This window comes from Perna viridis, chromosome 14, assembly GCF_037379345.1.
Source record: "Perna viridis isolate PV_CMFRI_1.1 ecotype Kerala chromosome 14, ASM3737934v1, whole genome shotgun sequence".
NCBI classification, from domain to species: Eukaryota; Metazoa; Mollusca; class Bivalvia; order Mytilida; family Mytilidae; genus Perna; species Perna viridis.
The window spans coordinates 6357087-6374557 of NC_142458.1; the positions used below are offsets into that span (position 1 = coordinate 6357087).

The window sequence follows — 17471 nt, forward strand, 5'->3', positions numbered from 1 at the left end:
TGTCAGCCTTAACATTCCAATGAATTTTGCATCTGATTTGTTGGAATTATAAAGAGAACTGCAATTCATTGTGATGACATAATAAGAGCACTTGTGAAATGGGTACTTTTAAGTATCCCTCATGTATCAGTCCGTTTAAGTGTCATGTTTATTTATACACAAAACAATTTATAATGTGTTTTTTTTTTAAATTTCGCTTCTGGTTAAAGACCTTTTTTTACGATATTTTAGCATTATCAGGGTTGGAAAAGCCGTTGGGATGTGGATAAGGAGGGAGTCAGAAGGGTGGGAGTGGGAAGTCGATATACCCCTTTTTATTGCTAAAATTTGTTAATTTTGAGCATTCTTTAGGTTGACTTATATTTTTCTCTCCCATAAGGGCATCTGCTGCACTTTTAACAAACGTCAAAATCTATATATATATATATGAAAAACTAAAAAAGCAGGAAAACAATCAATTTAAGTCACTAGAATATCACTTCGCCTGACTCTTACAATGAATGATATTAAATATCATATTTAATAAGGTTATCAACTGATACGACTGATGCATTTATAAAACGTGTCCTTGAAAAAAGAAAAAAAAAAACACTCAAAAGTCTCCTTAGTAAGACCTATTTAAAGACTTCAAAAGGTCTGTATTATGCAATACATCTTTATTTTGTCAAGAGGATAAAAGTATCTTATTATGGTCTATTAAAAGCAATACGACAACTGAATTTCAATGATTATAACAATGTATCAAGTTTCAGTGCAGTCCGGATTGCTCTTTTATTTTCAATTTATACCCCCGCTCAGGTTTTTTTTTTTTTTTTTTTTTTTTTTTTTTTTTTTTTTTTTTTTTTTTTGGGGGGGGGGGAGGTATTCCGCGTTACCTTCGTCTGTTCAAAACTAATCATCACAGCGACTTGAAATTTTGATACATTTTTTCTGTAGGTATGCCATATTGTGAGATCAATTTTCCAAACAATTCAACAACAACTTCCTGTTAACTGAGGTTTATGTTTATTTTTCTTATATCGTGATTGAAAGAGCGGGTATCAATAGTGAGTCACTAGTGAGCCATCGCTCAAAGATTTCTTGTTACACCGCTATAATTCAATTCAATCAATTTGCTGTCCGTTACATTCTTCTAGAACATATTTCTCGGCTTCTATAATTTGAAGGATAGCTTGAGTATTTTAATCCATAAACACGATGACTTGTACCGTGTCTCTCCTTTCTAGGTTCTTCACCTACCTAGTGATTGAGTTTGGCGATGTATTGTGGACACTTTTATAACATATTTCCCATTTTTATTGGAGAGCATGCTAGATGTTAGATATTTTGCATGATGTTTATTTTTTTAGGTTTAAACTGGTCATGTCAGTTAACTGCTAGTAGTCCTTTGTTTGTGCTTTTGTGTAACGTATAATCAGTTCCTTTATTTGACCTTTTTGAACTGATTTTTTAAAATGATTTAAATTGTGTATTTTTTCCCGCCTTTTTAGGGGAAGGTTGTGATCACGTCAAAGTAATTTAACCCAGCCGCATTTCTTGCGCTTGTCCCAAGCCAGGAATTTCTGGCCTCTGTATGTCTTATTTCGCTTTCACTTTCAGTTTCTTTATGTTGCTGGAGTATAAAGAGGCAACTATTTTGCTGTACCTTTGTATAATGTAGCTTCTGAACCAGCTGCAGCCCAATGATGCAAGGGTTTCCCCGTCGTTCATTGAAGACGATGGGTGGTCGTGAGCTGACACTTTCCATCTAGTTGGGGTTGTTGTCTCTTTTGCATATTCACCATATCAATTCTCCTTATATTGTACCGTATCTACCCTTCCCAAGTTTCTCGGCTCTAGGTAGGACTTCATTTGACCGAAAAAGTTATTCCTAGTACGCCAGCGACGTTGCATATCGTATTTATCTCATGCGGACTGGATAACGAAAAAAATGCACCTATATTCTTTGCATCCAAAAATGGAGCATAGCATCTTTAAAGCTTTAAATTTTTGTCATCGGAAGAGCAGATAGCATAATTACGAGCATCACCTCTCCGGACATATTTTTACATACCTTCAAAATTCTTTTTTTTCAAGTCCTTTTGCACTTTTAAACGCATTTAAGAAATTCTTATATACCATGATGATTGCAACAAACGTACTCTTTGCACATATAATATTTACGCGAAGAAAACAGGTTATACTTGACGAATTTAACACCTAAAAAGTAAATACATTATTCTATTGCAAATAAAACCTACTATTCATATTTGGTTAATGCAAATAAATGTTAGAGTTTATTGCCGAAGTGCATAGGTTACCACACAAAGTAATAATTTGGCAATAAACTCCATGGATGATCATGTCGTGTTTGAAATGCGTGTCACCTTACATGACCAATATAACTGAAGTGTTTCTCGGTGATCCGAGGTGTTAAAGGGGAGATTCTGGAATGTCAACTCTTTAATCTTGTATAGATAACTTATATATGAAACTGCAAGTCAAAAACTTATTATGTTTCCATGAGAACCTACTGATTTTTTTCAACCAAACATGACATGGCCAATTCGATTGAAAAGCGATTGCTGTTTCCCTACTAATGAACTTTCTTACTCAACTTGGCGGATGTTTGTAGAAAAGCAGAAGACGCTTATCCAATCGGTGCACTTTTTACATACTGCTTTTTATAGTCGACTCTGGGTTTGTCATTTGTTTTTGTGCCTTCATATGTGTTATATTGTTTGTGTGTGTTTTTTCTCTGTCTGGTTTAGATTCTTTTAATTTCCTTCGAATCCTGGTTTTCTTGATTTCCCTATTACCCGCTTGACTCTTCACGTTTCATTTGCTGGTTCGATTGGTTTCTGTATGTAAACCATTTTGCTTCATTTCTGGATTTTGTCTAGTTTATGTGCTCGTGTCTTGACTATTTTTGTTTTAAATTAATGAAATGAATTAATGTTTAGAAACATTTCCTGAATTAAGTACTGTAAACGTACTTATTTTCGCTATATTCGTATTTGGCTGAAAACCACGAAATACGGTACCCTGAATTTTATTTTTAACACTATATAACCCTAATATATTTTTAAACCGAGAAAATTAAAACCCACGAATATGTTCACTTGACAGAATCCGCGGAAATTAGTACGTTTTGCAGTAATCAGACTAACTCCCTAAAGCAGCTATCTATTGATATCGTAAGTAAAACAACATGTCCATCAACAAAGGTTTGGACCAGCATCGTAGTTACTTCGCAAGCAAACCGCCTCTTCTCTATTGCAATTGCTTTATGGAACTGATAGGGTGCTACATTACATGGGGTTCGTTTCAGCTAAATCACAAAATCGTATTTCGGTATTTAGTTCTTTCTCAGTTGTTCGTTTCAGACGATGAAGCAGACGAATCGGAAGTACAATTCGTATCGAATAAGCCCCGTGCAGGCCCGGGTGTTAAAAGAATAGGCCTGCAGCAGCGCTAAGCTTGTCGTATAAGGCGACTAAATAGTGCTCAGAAACCTAGCTGGGGCTAGGCGCTCTGCCCACAGAGCAACTGGGATGTGTGCCCCAGGTGGTGGAATGGGGTACCCCTGGCGTGTTACATGCTGGGGTTGTCAGGCTATAATACGGAAAACCTGACCGCAAACCATAGTGGTGCACCGTGTTGGGAAAGATGCCACGTTCCTCGCACGTTAAAGAACCCTGCTGTGGTATTCGATAGGAGTAGGCACGCACTGGAGGCTAAATTGCCCGACCTTACCCATCCTCCCTTTTTCCAGTGGCAATCAAAATTTGTCGACCCTATTATCCTTGTGACCCGTCCTTTTTTTTCATTTCATGTTCATTTTATCATCCATTTCATGTTCATTGTCTGAATATAGCTGAAATATTGCTGCTCGGACGTTAAACCCCAACAAACAAACACGTATCGAATAAACGAGCTTGAAAATTCGGTTAGAGGAAATTGCGGTTTTTAACGAATATATTTTGGTTGTCAGGACAAAGAAGACGACAAAGAACTCACATTGGTGGATATAAATGCTTTATTGAAATAACCCTATTACATTGGGTACTACCATTGAGAGAATATTTGATTAGGAACGGTTCTAGAAACTAATTTGACTTTATTGCACTTGTTGATTTGACAACAAACTAAATCACTTAAGGATGTATTGTTATGACCATATTTCAAATAGAAACGACAACAAACATTATAGAAAGTTAAACACGTTTAGGAATAAGAAAGAAAAAGATTGCTACTAAACATACGGAAGAATTAGTTTCGTATACATGTAAACAAATCGACATAAGTCATATAAAATTAAATATAATATACATTTGACTTTAGAAGACTATTTAACAGGACAAAAATCATCAGATTTGATAGAATTATTTTTATATTATTGGAGTTTTTTTTAGCAAAGTTCTATTTTCTATATCATTTTTGTGTGCATTTCCACATTAATGTAATGTAATAATTCGCAACCATAAACAATGGCGACAAACAATAATAGTCGATTAACAAACTGTTACAGTATAACTGAGTGTTTACACCATAACGAATAGCAATACTAAGTGGCCGTAGTTTCGTATCAAATAAACTGAAAATACAACACGAAATCGCGCTATTATAAAAGGTCGTTTAACAAATAAATGTACCCGTATTAATAGGTCTTTTTCGTTATTTGACCAATTCCTAGTCTAAACTTGTACACATATTTATCAAGAACTCAAAATCACTTTATGTTAAGGCCATCATAAAAAAATCCTACATGTAGAGTCTCAACCAACATTTTTCAAAATAAGGGTCGAGTGAAAGAATTTTATTTTTTTATTAATTCAAGTGAAAAATGCTGTCAATTTGAAAGAAATTGATCTAAATTTGGAAAAAAATCAAAATAATTTTTTTTTCGGGGAGGGTAGAAAATTGGGTCGTGCGTGGATGAGAATTTAGGATGTTTTTTTATTTATTTTGGCCTTAGTACAATAAAATAAGCACCACGAAGCATGATCGAGAACATAACAGGAATGGATATGACGTATACCGGTATATTATGTTTAAAATGTAAGTTTTTGTAAGAATCAGGAAAAATGGGAAAACCAGAGACATGCATGTCAAAACCCCGCCAATCTGACAATTTAATTTTACTCAATGATGGTTTTTCTATATAAAAAGGCCATTATTTGCTCTCTGCATCACTGAATTTGCTGAGAAATTTTTCAATAGATTGTTAGAAAATGAAGTTTTGGCAGATTTATGCCCATTTCAGAGGAATTATCATAATTCAATTTACCAAAATGATGTGGAAAATTTTGTCTGTTTTCCGTGATTCTGATGGTGTAAATAGTCAAATGAATCATTCAAAATGATGTCTTTTTTCATACAATGGTTCACCCACTGCCTATCTCTTACAGAAACTGACACTTAAAATATGGAAAACCGTCTCGAGGAAAAGTTCATAGGTGTTACGCCGAGTCTTTTCAGAGGATTCTCCGGGGTATCAATAGGTAAGTCGCACACATCTTTCATCTCCTGAACCTCTTCCATATCACATTGTACATCGTCCAACATTTCCTTGTGATCCTCGTAGCTACGCTTCAATTTAAGCTGTTGAATATCTTGGCGAAGTGTCAAGAGAGTTCGCGCCAATTCCTGATCCTGAGATCGCATTTCATGCTAAAAAGAAAGATGCTCGTTAATTTTTAAATCCTTAAGATTACTGTCAAAGCTTGTTTAAGTAAGACAAATCTTAAACATATTTAAGTTCGCTATATATAAAAAAGGAAAAAAAAATTTCATCGGCCGGTAAGTAAATGGCCTACGTTTTTTTCCCTCCCAAATTACTCTAAGTCTGAACCATTTTTTTAAAAAGATTATCATAAATATGTTTATTACAATAGAATTGCCATTCATAATATTATTTTTATTGTTAATGTGGAAAAACCTATCAATAACAGATCAAAACAGCGTTTGAAGTGGTAGGAAAAAACATACCTAGTAGGAAGATCCTGAATTTAGAATGATTGATTGATTGATGAACATGAAGTGGAGGATAAAATGTACAAGAAATGATGATGAAATGAAAAATGGTAAGGGACACACGGATAATGGGGTCGACAAATTTCGATTGCCACTGGAAGTAGGGAGAGGTAGGTAGGGTCGGGCAATTTAGCCTCCTGTGGCGGAGCCCTATGGTTCCTACTCCGGGAGAATACCACAGTAGGGTTCTTTAACGTGCGAGGAACGTGGCATCTTTCCCAACACGGTGCACCACTATAGTTTGCGGTCAGGGTTATTATGGCTTGACGACCCTAGCATGTAACATGCCAGGGGTACCCCATTCCACCACCTGGGGCACACAACCCAGTTGCTCTGTGGGCAGAGCGCCCTAGCCCCCGATCAGGGTTCTGAGCACTATTTAGTCGCCTTTTACGACAAGTTTAGCGGTGCTGCAGGCCTATTCTTTTGACACCCGAACCTGCACGGGGCTCAGAAATTAGAAAACAGAGTAAAGATCAACAATATTCCACAAACAAAAAAAATTCAGTCGAGAGGTTTGACGGGTCATCCGGGCTATGACACACAAACTAATTTTTAATATCGGTATATCTGGTTTAATATTTGGAACGTTTGTGAGTAACCTATGCTATACATTAACAAGTATGATGATAACATTAAGAGTGCCGCAATATCTGCAAAACAAATACCGAAGCGTCTGCAGTGGGTTATTTTAAATACGTCAAAATCCAAACAAACATTGCCTTAACTTGAACACATAAAACAAAGACAATCCGCAAACATAATGAAGCGTACCGAATTGAAGATAACGGAAACACGAAGTACACAAAAACTATTTAAAGCACTAGTACTCCCATCCCCCCAAGAAAAAAAAAAACAAAACAAAACAAAACAAAACAAAAAAACAAACAAACAAAAAACTAAAAAAAACAAAAACAAAAACAAACAAAAACAAAAACAATAACAATAACAAAACAAAAGCAAAAGCAAAGACGGGAGTGACATCAGGTGCTATGGAAGTGTACGTATGAGTAGAGCAGTCTGAATAAAATGGCAGTCTGATAGGACAATTTATTCCTATTACCGTATCTATCCTAATTGTCAGTTCCTTACCTACCTAACATTTCTTTAAAAAAATTGTAATAGAAAGCATTATTATCATTATTTTTTCTTTTGCATAGCGCGACAAAAATATGCAAAGTCCGTCAAAACAAATTGTTAAAACTATATACAAAACATAAAGGATATAACCTAGATTGTAAAAAGACATTGTTTACAAAAATGTACAATGGCTTCCTTTATCTTAATGTAATTTTGTAATTAGTTTGGTTTTCTTGTATGATTTCTTCCAGCAGGCTTATGAGAATAGTGCAAGTGTAAAAAAAAAGCATTAAATAAACTTGTTCTGTCTTTTAACTTAATGTCACTGCCTTTTAATTAGTGACATTTTAAATTACTGATATGAAAGCAAGGACTATCTTTATTGAAAATGACACTAGTAAGACAATAATGTCTTGTTCAAGCCTATGATCCATTTTGAGATAGTGAAAGTTTTTTTCATGTGATTAAATGAACTGGTAGATTGATTTAAAACATACTCCGTAATTAGGACCAGACCTTTTAATCAATATATGGCACACTGTCTTTTAAAACATTCGTTGATGGTTTGTGAATTTGCAAACGACATAACTTTTTCATATTAAATACATATTTTATGTACAACGCACCTTTCAGTGAATTGAAACGGATATAGAAGATTTTGTAAACCTGCCCTCATGTACTTCTTTTTTTTCAGATAGCGATTTTGCAAAAGCAAAAGACAGTGATTGAACTTTAAAGTATCAAAACGTTAAAAGAGTAATCAAGGGAACCAAGGTTACAGCGGTAATCAAAGAGTTTTCAAGGGAACCAAGGTTATAGCGGTAATCAAAAGAATTTAATCTAGGGACAGACCAGGCATGGAAAACAGACATACACAACAAAGAATATAAAGTAACTAAAATTATACATACAAAGTAACACAAGCAAGTGAGCAACTCGGACTCCACTAAAAACTGGGAGTATGGACCAGGTGCACCGGTAGGGTAAGAGTTCTCTGCTTTTCTAGAAACTTCACCGAACGTGAAACACTATAACGAAAGTAAAGTACTGTAAACGTACTAGTTTTCGTTATTTTCGCGGTGGACAGAAAACCGCGAAAATTTGTACATGCGAAATTAATCTTTAACACTACATAATGCTAATCATTTTTTTTTGAAGCCGCGAAAATTGATACCCGCGAATATGTTCACTTGACAGAATCTGCGAAAATTAGCAACAGGAAAAATTAATACGGTTAAGGTAATAGATTTAGGATCAGTTTCAACCAAAGTAAGTTTTACATGTCATGTTTTTCACGATTTGTGAAATTTCACAAGAAATGCAACATCTAAATAATCTATCATCTATCTCTTATAAATCTACAGACAGGTAAAATGGAAAATTATTGATTTTATACTAAAAAAGTTAGGTAGGAAAATTTGCAAGTAAGATGATCAGGGGAAAACTTCTGAAATACTTGATAGAAAATGAATATCAACACTCATACAGCAAAAAAATGTTTACCCAAAACCCTTAAATAGGAAAAAGCCCTGTCAATTATAGACATTTCCGCCCATTTCCATGAAATAAATTATTCAATCTGAGAGTTTTATTTAAGAATTTGCTATGAGAAAAATTTTGTCTCTTGAAAAATAACATAAATTTTCCGTGTGCATATCGTTTATTCGCGAAGTGCAATAAGCAGAATATGCACATGGAAAATTTATGTTATTTTTCAATAAACAATTTTTATTATTGCCAATTCTTATAAATTAATTTTAAAACATATTTTTATTTTTAAATATGAGAAAAGTAGCTCTGAATTTAATTGAATAGGGGCGTGTCAATATTTTTTTATCCATTGAAATATATAAAAAATATTTTAACCAATCAGATTACAGTATTTATCTCAAATTAATTTATTGTAAATTGATTGAAGAAATAAACCCAACTTTATCAGTGATAGTGGCCTCTTTATAGGTTTAAAAACGCTTTGTAAGAAACACTTGTTTCTATTTTATCTGTACACAGTGAAGTTATTGTCACTTTAATGTTTTAAAATGACGTTATTTACGTAAATATTTAAATACCCAGCACTGCAATAACGTTATCAAAAGCCTATGACATCCGTATATACATAAACCTTTACAAAACTGCATTCTTACGTGACAGTCTGACCAAACGCGTAAAAACTGTGTGTGATATTGCAGTTTTTCACTTTTTGTAGAAAAGACGAGTTAAAATGTATGAATAAAATCCAGAGGCCACACCCCAATTGCCGTAGTAAAGATGTACGAAATTTGTATTTGTCCTATTATAAAAGAGTTATTAAGGGAACCAAGGTTCTAGCAGTAATCCAGGGACAAAGACCAGACATGGAAAACAGACATACACACAAAAAAAAAGAACATAAAGTAACTAAAATAGTACATACAAAGTAACAAAAGCAAATGAGCAACTGGGAGCATTGATCAGGTGCACCGGTAGGGTAAGCGTAATAAACGCTTTAATGGTTTGTCCTTTGATAGTAACGTTAATGACCGAAATACAGGAATGCATTTTAAAGCAACCGATCAAAAGAAGTGTTAGAAATTGAAATGAGGTTGGCAGTGTATTTAGTGCTCGACTTAATACCAATAAAGGGACTACCTCTGAATATCATTTGTGTGTACGCCCTTAAATATTTTTTTGCCATCTGATTCAATCACATATAAAAAGGTCAAAATAGACGATAATACTTACAAGCTCTTCTCGTAACCATGTAAGCGCTTCATCAATCCTATTCTTCCGTTCGGTTGTCAAAATGTCATTTCCATTTTTATCCGGTTCGGCCAGTAACTCTGGTTTTGACCGCCTTCTTGAACGATTTAAATATTTCTCTTGCCATTCAACATAACTAGGTCTTCTCGTTCCTAGATTTAGCCTCCTTGCTGCAGTTTTTAGTTTCGATAAATCTGAGTCACTTCCGGATTTTGAAATTTCACTTCCGGTTGAATCATTATTGTTTTGATTCAGGTCAGTCCAAAGTGAATCATAACGAAGTTCCTTAATTTGGACATTTTCAGATGAATCTCGTCGATCCTTGATGATGTCATTTCCCAATGAATTACGACGAATATCCTTAATCAGGTCACATCCCCTTGAATCTTGATGAAGATCCTTAAATGAACCGTGACGTTCCTTGATGAGGTCACTTCCGGGTTTTAGAGTATCATCTGTTTGAAATGCCGATAATAATCCATTTAGGGTACTAAATCGTTCATTTCTATTTTGATCTAAGTCTTCACAACTTGATACTTTGATTTCAGGTACGACGTAATCGTCGTCATCGTTTCCTCGTTCTCTAATAACCGACAACGACGGTCGGCGATATTCTTTCATGTTTGGAAATTCCTTTCTGGTAGAAGAAGGTGCATGTACATTTAACATCGGTACGATCCTTAAGACCATCGATCATCTTAAATCGCGGGAAATTGTATCATCACTTTGGGATTACGTAATAATCAATTTGTTCGTCTGCAAAGACACATAAAACAAATGAAATGGAAATAAAGACAGTTTCATGGATAATATTGGAATTAAAATAACGTATTAGGTAACTATTATTAGAGAGCATCATTAATCCTTGATTTTATATATGCAGCATTATACAGACAAAATCAATGAGTGTTAATTACGCCCGTAATGCAGTGAGGTCTACATACAAAATACAACTAATATCATTACTATTATTACCGCAATTTCGATATACAGAACAATTGTTTTATGAATTAACCTCCCACGAGCAGCATTAGAATACTGCAAATATTTATATCAATTTGGTAAAAAAAGTGCGACTGGTGTATACACTCGGGGACCCTTGGTCCACCATTAATGCTATCGACCCAGTGGTTGTTAAATACAAAAAGCAAGTGCTATATCATTATTGCACATTTTGGAATGTTGTACACGTGTTTGAAGGAGTAATCTCTCATCAGTCGCATTAAACCAGAATAAGTAGGAAGATCTTTAATCTAAAGTTTGAAAAGCATTCATTAACATATTTTTAGTCAAGCTCTTTGACCTAAACTACTATTTTGCGTTTGTGATATATGTATGTAAGATTTCTTCCATTCAGAAAATACAAATCTGGCTGACGAAAAATCTTTAAAACTAAGTTATATCAGTCACAATAAAAAAATGAAGTGATGAATTGCTTCATATATTGACAACATATACAGTAAAAATGCATAGATGACGTTTGCCATTATAACATTATTTAACAAGTAGTCGTCAGCAGCATTAAAATCAAATATGTAGGAAGATCATAATCAAAATATTAGTTGTATACAAGAAGTACTCATAACCAAATCTATCGAAAGAAGAAACCAAATCCATCACCGAGAGGTTCTACCAAATGCAATGCAAGGAATGAAGCCTCGGTGTTTTACCTATTTTAAATTTGGAATACTGCAAGAAAAAAATCACATTAAATTGATACATATCACTTCAAACCAAAATCAAAACGCTACGATGCATACGACTGAAAAAATAACATTAAGTTCTTATCATCTGCAGTATGGTTAATTGTATTGAGGGCGTTACATATATATCTCATCTGATAGAAGTTAACAGCAACATGTAAATTCAATTTATTTGCATGTTTTATACAATTTACTTGCAATCATGGAGATCGTATTGAAATTCCTGTTACATAAAAAATCATAAATTCTTACGTAGGTTAGATACCATTGCCTAAAATAATTTAAATGAATAGTAAATTATAACTGTTACAAACACACCATTTGACAGATAACGTGGTTGATTAATTCACCTTTCGAACTCGATATCTTCTTCAACATTTTTTGTAAGAAGTATAAGATCCCTACAGTTTTTAATTTTAATAATCAAAATACTAAGTTTGTATAAATTTGATTTTTAAAATGCTTTTTGAATAGAACAATAATATTTTTTGTCAAAGCAGATTTAAGAAAATAAATGAAATACTAAAGAATTTAGAGAGGGATTGCATTGTTTCATTTATTTTAACGGGAAAAACTTCACCAGCTTCATAATAAATCGCAATCTTGTTGCTTTAAAATTCCGAATTAAACCGGTATTCTAACCGGTGTCCATGAACATATATGGTTTACCATATTCCTTTGACCTTACTGTCATATTTTTTTAAATCTCTATCATAGATGCACATGGACATTTTCTTCCGACTAGAATTATGATATTATTATTTTATTTCCATATGTACAATCATTTAGTTGGTTTTTATGCTGACTTAACTTTTCCCCCACATATGCTGGTAAACACAACCTGATAAAAACATACTACATGTATACGCTTTTCTGGTGTATATCTCGATTTGACTTGTTTTGCTTTAGTTTAAACAATTATTTCAAATAAATATGTCAATTATCATTAATACAACAGTAATACATCTTATGGATTTCGTTTTAGCAATGGCATAACAATATACATTGAATGTCGCCGTAAATAAACAATGAATAATCAAATAAGCTTTTTTACCAGACACTTTTTAAAAGTTCCTCTTTATCCAAACTTTGGTGAATTGAACACGTCTAAACAAAACCAATTATAAAGTTTAAAGACATCGGTTTTTACATGTGAAACTTAAACATATAGTAATATAAAAAAAGTTTCGTCTTTGAACATTATTTGCACATATGTCATTAAAAAATTAGTAGTTAATCATAAAAAAAAACATCTAAACATTCTAAGTTTTACCTTTAAGTGCTATCAATTTCCATCTTAAAGATCTCATTGGTTCCAACTAATAAAAGGTTATCGAAACTAATAAAGTATATATTTTAAAATCCAGGTTTTTAATAAGATAATTCACTTGCGCGTGCTATTTTTATGACTGTTGACGTGTGTGTTATTTTCTAATTCAAAATTCTTAATGCATGAAGAACTTACCGCTTTATATATAGTGTATGAGTCAATTTAACGGTAGATTCTTATTTAAATGGTTTTTATTTCCGAATTAAAATTTCTTTTATTTGGTAATCGTATGTGTCAGCCTGAGTTTTTATCAAGTCGGAGTCCCCGCTGATTTTTACTTCTCAAAATGTGAGGTTTCGAATAAATTATAATGTTTACACGGATATATCATTAAAAGGTGAGAAGGGTAAGCCCCTTATTTAATAGGTCCTACCAATAGAGTGCATTGACCACCATGTATTTAGTACAAGAGTAATCAAAGGAACAAAGGTTATAGCGGTAATCAAAAGAATGTAATCCAGGGACAAAGACCAGACATGGATAACAGACATACACAACAAAGAACATCAAGTAACTAAAATCATACATACAAAGTAACAAAAGCAAATGAGCAACTCGGACTCCACTAAAAACTGGGAGCATGGACCAGGTGCACCGGTAGGATAAGCGTCTTCTCCTTTTCTAGAAACACCCGCCGATGGGATGTTGCCACAGATTAAAGACAAGTCATCACGTTTGTCGTAAAGTTTGGTCAATAGTTTTCCTTTACCATCGATTTCTAAGTGTAGGTCAAGATATGAGGCTGACTTCACAGTGTCTGTAGTATCCTTTATCTCAAGTTCTTTTGGGTAGATGTGATATATCAAATCCCCAACTCTTCTTTGGGATCAATTTTCTTTTCTTCCTATTCCAATCCCAATTCCTCATTCTGCATGTCTCACGTCCATGCCACAGTCCCCATTCACATTTACTATCGCCACGAACGTAAGAAACAAAGATTATAAATTTTACAAAAAGTCGTAAGTGTGAAGTGGGTCGTAAATTATGACGTCACAATGCTATTTTAGGTTGTGACGTCATTATTTACGATCAACTTCACACTTACGACTTTTGTGAAATCGACGCCTGTCCCTTTGCCCCATTCCACCTCACCTTTTCCCTATTCCCCACTATCGTATACCTTATTGTTAATTGCCTGATTCCCTTTGGAAACATGTGTGTACCCCATTCAGGTGTTGCATAAATTTAAGTTAAATATGTATATAACATTTACTTTAGAGAGAAACGCACAGAAAATTGTACATGGAAAAATCGAAAAGAAAGCAATCCGGTTACATACAACAATTAAGAGCCAATACAGACTATTTGATCGACACAAGATCACCTCATAACAGAAATATCGTAATTCAAGTCACCCAAACAGAAAAGAAACTAAAATTTTTGTGATCTATAGTTTCCTGTAAAAGATGCGTTGAAAACATTTCTAGAACCTAGTACCAGGAAATCTTATAAACCACTTTTTTTGCAATATTTAACTACTCGGGAGACCCTTGCCTTACAATGTAAATAAAAATCTAAAGGCTGTCTATTGTAGATTGCATGATGCATCGGCAATATCAAGTACAAACTATTTGGCCTTAACCTTCTCTTACCTACAAGTAATAATTGAGTGAGAATGGTTCACAAAGTTTACCATTTATCCAAATCGTAATATGATAAACTCCTGGAAAGTTCGAATTTATTCATTCTGAAGTATGACACCCAAACCAATCATTCATAGTGCTCAAAAGAGTAAATTACACGTTCGTATCACTTAAAAGTATATTCAAACCAGGTTGAAGTTTCTTGAGAATATAGTTTTGAGAAGACTTTAATTCAGCCACTCTGATAGTTATATCGCTTCAAAAATTAAGTAGGTATAATACACTACAATACTCAGAATCAAATTGCATAATGCATAAAAAGGTATTTGGCGATAAGACCCGGTACTTTCAGTCAGTTGTGTATCCTTGAATATAAAATATATTTATTTGGACTATATCGCTCAATCAAGAGGTGTCAATAATGCGCACTTCAAGCATTCCGATGCATGTTTATTTAAACACCAGTGCTGCATTTATATTTCTTGTTCACCCTGCATCTGGTGTAAATATTCTAAAAATTCAGCTCACGGATCATAAGTAAATAATAAGATGTATTTCACATTGTGTCTATTTTGTTTATGAGTTCCGAGAAGTCCTTCACATTTTAGCCACGTTTTCTTTCTTGCTTCGTGCTTCCTATTTTTGTCTCCTAAAGCTTGTATCAGGAATTTTGATGATTGTTATATGACTTTTTTCATCATTTCATTTGTTCATATCAACACGAGTAGTCCTTCAATGTATATAAGACATTCACATGATTCAAAACTGTTCCTACAAATTACTCCAAATATCTTTCTCAAGCAGGAAAATACATTAAAAAGAAGACTTTTTTTTTTACTGAATTGGTGATAAAAATTATAAGATAGAAAATTAGTACCTTGTACGAGTACAAGCTTCTTTCATTTACCCTTTCCATATTCATAAAAAATAAAAGGAATCTATCTTTTATCTTTTCTTAATTGCTATTTAAGCCATTTTACATTTATAGCTTCTTCTGCTTATTGTTGCCTAAGTCATTAAGGAAGTACTTTTGAAGACTTTAAGATGACTTACTTATTTCTTTAATCCTTACCTTATTAATGAAATGGGCACGTTGTTGTAAGCCTTTAAGATTACAACAAACTTCTTTCGCTTATCCTTACCTTATGTATGAAATGAGAATTTTTGAAACTTGTTTTCTTTCGCTTATCCTTATATATTTTTAACAAGAGCTCACCAAAATACATGAAAAGCTTTTGTTTTTTTTCAGACTGCAGTCCAATGTTATTAATTTCCGTCAATCGTTTACCTTCCTTAAATGAATTGTGAGTACTGTGATCGACAACTAGAATAAACAATCGTTCAACGACCCATTAAATGGGATATAAACGAAAACAAAGACAATATCCCATTTATAGACTATCTTTGAAAAACGACACCATTTATTGTCTTTTATTATTACTTCAATTGTATTGAATTATTTGTCAAAACAGTGACCTCCAGTTTACATTATAAACATAAATCTAGTAGAGAATACAAAAATCTTATTCCTTATAAACTTTACAGATTGAAACCAATTTTAGGTCCTATTTATTCATTACGAACAAGGTGGGATGCACTAGATACACATGCGAAGTATTGCCTGTACTATATCTCGCATACCCGACAAGGAAGTATTTATACGTCAATGCTCAAAACAATACAATATATCATAAAGGATTGATATATATTTGTTTATCAAAACTTATATATGCTAGAACATTTTAGGCCTTTCACTCAGATCGAGACGTCATGTTTCATTACAGTTTTGAAACTGTTGTATCATTTATTAACTGAACAATCAGTGTACAACATAGCTACCTCCTTCGAGGGTCACGATGATCTCTGAGTCTGTATCATGATCATGAGAATATTATGATACTTTTGTACGTTTCATGATTTCCTGTTTTGTTGCTATATTTTCGTTCTGACAAATGCTTCCCTTTTTTTTTCTTGTAATCACCATTTCTCACCCACCCGCAATATGCGGTATGGAGAGCTCCTAAGGACAACCATGATTGAAATTTTGTTTTCACATGACACATGCTTGTTTTATTGTTTGCCATAATTTTTAAAAATTGATAGAAATTTCCATTTTTTCATATAGGTTTATTTCTTATTTTCATTCAATTTTACTTCATTGACTGCAATCCCTTTTTGCGTCACACCAGAAGTACTGATATAGAAAGGGAAGGATCTGATATAATAAAACATAATATTGAATTAATATAAACATGTACTTTTGAAACTAGATGGTACTTAAAATGTTGTTGACCTGCATCAAAATCTCATTTAATTCTTTATTTTATTCATTATTTATATACTATTTCTGATAGTTGAAATTTTTTTTTAATATAAAACTGTCGATTAATTGTGTTTAATTTAAATAAATGTAAACATCAATTTACTGTGCTTTGCACTTTTAACAGAAAAAGAATTAAAGGAAAGTGTCGTTTTCTCTCTTTTAAGACAGAAACAGAATTGAAAGATAAAGAAAGCTTAAAATTGAATTGCGAATAAACAGTGGCAAAAAATCGGCATAGATAAACCGAGGCTTTAAAAGCACAACTGTTTTAATATAGAATTATACACAAAAAAAATGCATATCGCCAATTAACTAATTAATTGCGATATTAATAGGATAATTAATTGGAAAAAGTGAAACCAAAATATGATCACGAGTGCCGAAGAACGCCTTGATTTAACGAGTGTTCGGAACTTATTCTGCACTCGAGTTAAATCTTTATGCGTTCTTGGCACGATAACCAATTGATTATCCTATTTATTATATAGATTTCCTCCATTATTCATCGCTATTTTCAATATGAAATTTATATTGATATTCGTGTTGTGAAGTTTCGGCGGGAGAAAGTGCGGGAGTGAAATTACAGAATTTAATTCACAGTGTGAAATATCGATTTTTTTTACATTGGGAACATTCGGTAAATCATTGCTATCAATATTAACACGTTAATCATTGCAGTATTTTATATCATATTGCAC

General features: G+C 33.2%; 1 protein-coding gene across 9 annotated transcripts in view; it reads right to left on the minus strand.

Moving 5' to 3' along the window:
* Positions 1-4000: 4000 nt before the first annotated feature.
* LOC148597936 (uncharacterized) overlaps positions 4001-17471 on the minus strand; it is a 46644-nt gene continuing 33173 nt past the window's right edge. For 6 of the 9 annotated variants that reach the window (XM_088561271.1, XM_088561266.1, XM_088561267.1 and 3 more), the window contains 2 exons: positions 9817-10590; positions 4001-5652 (listed from right to left, as the gene is read on the minus strand). In XM_088561271.1, the coding sequence (XP_088417397.1) occupies positions 5401-5652; positions 9817-10524 (960 nt within the window). In that variant the 5' untranslated portion in view covers positions 10525-10590 and the 3' untranslated portion in view covers positions 4001-5400. Of the gene's footprint in view, positions 5653-9816; positions 10591-12810; positions 12967-15592; positions 15789-17471 lie in introns of those variants that run through there. The other 3 variants (XM_088561272.1, XM_088561274.1, XM_088561273.1) reach the window with 3 other exon arrangements.